A 3,627-nucleotide genomic window follows, 5' to 3' on the forward strand; every position below is an offset into this window, starting at 1 on the left:
TAATATAAATATTGTTAATTGGCTTATAGTGTGTCCTGAATGTAGCATAATAGCGAAGAGTCCAGTAGCACCTTTAAGACTAACCAACTTTATAGTAGCATAAGCTTTCAAGAGCTGTGGTTCTCAAAAGCTTATGCTACAATAAAGTTGGTAAGTTTTAAAGGTGCTACTGGACTCTCTGCTATTTTGCTACTGCAGACTATCACGGCTAACCCCTCTGAATATAGCATTTAAGTCTTCACGATGTTGCTGCTGTGGTGTTAGGAAGCACCCATGGCTTCAGAGCATGGCATAGGCTACTAAGACCTACCAGAGGCAACATACAGACACCATTGCTAATTCCTAAATATTCCACACCTTCCATTGACAGAGCTTCCTTTTGTAGTGCAGATCAACCAGTGATTATAGTGTCAGAACAGAATGGAAAGATCCTGCAGGAAGATTTATGTGCATCATTCCTGACCACACAGGGGCATTGCAGTCACATATATGGTACCAGGCTGAATGAATTCTTATAGAGGAAAGCTCTAATAGTTATCTTTCTGTGCACTGCAGGTTTTTTTTACATTCGCTTGAACTCTTTTGTATGATGTAAAGTTTATTTAACACTTCTTTATCTTGCTTGTTTTCCTCCCCTACAATATGACAAATATACATTTTTATTCCATTCCCTGTATATAGATTAATCATACATTGAATGTTTGATCCTTTGCTTATGATAATAACTTACTTTTCTTGCTAAGTCAGATGTTCTTTATACATAATTTCAGCATATTATCTTCATATTCAGATATTCTGTTTTCTTAGTTTTAAAAGAGGCAATTAAATTATGAACAAGATTTGATGATGTCCTAGGAGCTGAAATTTAGCAATTCAAGCAGAAAATATGATTATTGAAACACATTTCAAAAATAAAAATAGCATAACCCACACTATTGAAAAGAGAATGCAGAGCAGAAGTGGTTCTTGGCTTGATACCATTTTTTCTCTACTGTTAAGTGATGTTTCCAAGGTAACAGATGCAGTAATATAAGTTTTGTCTTTTGTCAGTTCTCTCAGTTTTTAAAGAATTAATAAATGTGCTCAGTGGATAATAAATAAGTAAACATTTTTGGAAACAGGATTTTCAGTTACTTCAGATCAAAAGCAATTTTCTAATTGAATTTTACGTGAAAACCCTACCTAATCAGGTTGTTGTTCAGAATAATGGATTGTATTTCAGAATAAGGAAAGTGAAAACTCCTTAGAAACAATCATAAATATTGTGTTTATCTCAAGAGGACAGTTTATGGTCTTTCTTCAGCAAAATTCACAGGCATGGGAAATGGTAATTCATCAGGAGTTCTATATCTGACATATTTTAAGAATTGCATGTTTTGAGGTCCTTGCCATATTTCTGAACTCTTTAATTAAAGGATGCCCTTGAGACTGTTCATAATGATAGTACCCCATGAGATGATGAAAGAGCCACTTAAGAACATTAGCTTAAACAATTGTGGTTTGCTTTTGTTTTTCAGTTTTGCATTCTGAGAAGAGACTATTGTATGCGCCTTTCTTTGGCATGATACATAACGTAAAAATTCACCAGAGAAGGGGAAAATGCCTTTGCTGTTGATGAAAATTTTTACAGGGGTTTGTGAACTCCAAAAGCTCAGAATAGGTCTGGAGAAACTGGAAGGCTAAAAACCATGGACCTCAGCACGGATATCTTGGAAATAGTCATCTGTAGTATTCTGATATCTCTCAGTGTGGTTGGTAATCTACTGTTGATTTATTGCACAAGGAGATGCATCGGTGAGCATTTACGAATCTCATTCATACTTATTTTTAGTCTTGCATTTGACCATATTGTAAACAACTTGGTAGTTAATACCTTGAAGATTGTATATGCCTCTGGTGTTGAGTTGGATTCAGCCAGCTGCAAAGTTCTTGTGTTCACAACAATTTTTACTACTTCTCTTGCCATATGGTTCACATTATACATTGCTTTGCTGTACTGCTTTAAATTGTGTCGAGTGGTACACCCTCCAGTTGAAGCTACAAACACAAACCATCGGAAGTGTCACCTGGTTCTAGTTTTTGCTCTTTGGGTTGCTGGTTTTGCAGTTTGCTGTCCAGTTTTACCATATACAGGAAGGCCTGGAAATCTAACTGGAGGAAATGAGACTTATCCACAGCATAGCATCTTGAACTGTTCTGAATGCAAGACTGAATACAGAAATGAACAGCTGGAGATGTTATATGGAAAAATATTTCTAGTGGCTATTGATCTTCTCCCTCTGATAATTTTATTCCTTGTTGGCTTCCGAATAACACATCTCCTTTGGGAACACAGGAAGACCACATATGGTGGCATATGGATTGGGAATGACCTTGCTGACACAGAGGTCCTCAGAGCATGTAAACTTATCCTGGCATTAATATTTCTTATTACTTCATTCTGGATTTCTCACTTTGTCCTGGTGCATTGCTTGAAACAGTTTAATTTCTATTACTTTGCACAACCAGTCCTGACTGTTCTTCATTCAGGATACTCAGCTGTCAGTCCTTATCTTCTTATACTGATTAACTACAAAATAAACGTGAAAATGGGGTCTTTCTGTTGCAAAGGAGAGGGGAAACCAGTATCCCCGACAACTGTATTTCCATCTGAAGAAATGTCTCCATATGCTTAGCAATTAGAATTCTGTTCCAAAAACTCTATGAATGTTCTAAAAAGAGAGTATGGGAATGAACAAGAGAGAGAGAGAGAGATGTGCATAATTGTCAAAATGTATATATTTTAAAGTATAACTTCCATCTCCTCCAGAGGTACAGGCGTTTTTCATATGCACATACAACCCAGGGACCAGAGGGGTACTTATGCTGGCATTTTGCTACAACATATTTGTGGGACTCGCCAGTAAGGGCATCAGGGCCAGAGGAGGGCGCTGCAGCCAGGTTTGCCCTCCCTGCCGTTTACCCTGCCAGAGGGCCGTAGAACTGCCCCCTTGCGGCTGTGGAGGGTAGTGGAGCCCCGCCTTCCCTCTGCGGCTGGCCACCTTAAGAGGAGGGGGGTTTTCTGCACCCTTATCCCTCTCCCTCTATTCACCCCAGTCTGCCCGCTCTGCTCCCCTCCTTTGAATCCCCATTCAACCCCTCTCCATCTCCCTGGCCTCTCTCTCTTTCCCTGTTGCTTAATATTCCCTCTGCTCACTCTCCATCTCCTTCCTACCACTACTTCACCATCCCGAGCCCTCCGGCTTCCTCTCTTTTATCTTCCCCACTCCCCGTCTCCCTCCTGCCTTTCCCTTCCCAAGCTCCTATCCCCGTCGTCATTCCCCCCATCTCCCCTGACAGGCAGCCCTCTTGGCCATCCAGAGGGCCGCCGTGTGGGCTGCGCTGATTAGCGCCCCAGCCCAACCCCGCCTCATCCAGGTGTAGCGTGGGGCTGGCTGGCCCCGCCCAAGGCCGGCATGCCGGCCACGGGCCTCGCCGCCTGGCCCAGGTTGGGAGCTGGCCGGCAGCACTCCGAGGTGTGTAGGAGCCTTCTTTCTCTGCGCCATGGCTCCTTCCATTTTTGGCGGCTCCTTCGTTCTGCCGGCTAGTCCCGGTGCCTGCCCCGTTGCTCCATGCCACTGGGGCTCA

General features: G+C 42.0%; 1 protein-coding gene across 1 annotated transcript; it reads left to right on the forward strand.

The window, feature by feature from the left end:
- The first annotated feature begins 1,688 nt into the window (after positions 1 to 1,688).
- LOC129334314 (uncharacterized) lies at positions 1,689 to 2,675 on the forward strand. Its single transcript, XM_054986311.1, has one exon. The coding sequence runs from the start codon at positions 1,689 to 1,691 to the stop codon at positions 2,673 to 2,675; it is 987 nt and encodes a 328-aa protein (XP_054842286.1).
- The last annotated feature ends 952 nt before the right edge of the window (positions 2,676 to 3,627 follow it).

Source organism: Eublepharis macularius, chromosome 8 (genome assembly GCF_028583425.1).
Source record: "Eublepharis macularius isolate TG4126 chromosome 8, MPM_Emac_v1.0, whole genome shotgun sequence".
NCBI classification, from domain to species: domain Eukaryota; kingdom Metazoa; phylum Chordata; class Lepidosauria; order Squamata; family Eublepharidae; genus Eublepharis; species Eublepharis macularius.

Excerpts from the sequence above, each read along its gene's own strand:
- LOC129334314 (XM_054986311.1), top strand. The coding sequence starts at position 1,689 with ATGGACCTCAGCACGGATATCTTGGAAATAGTCATCTGTAGTATTCTG.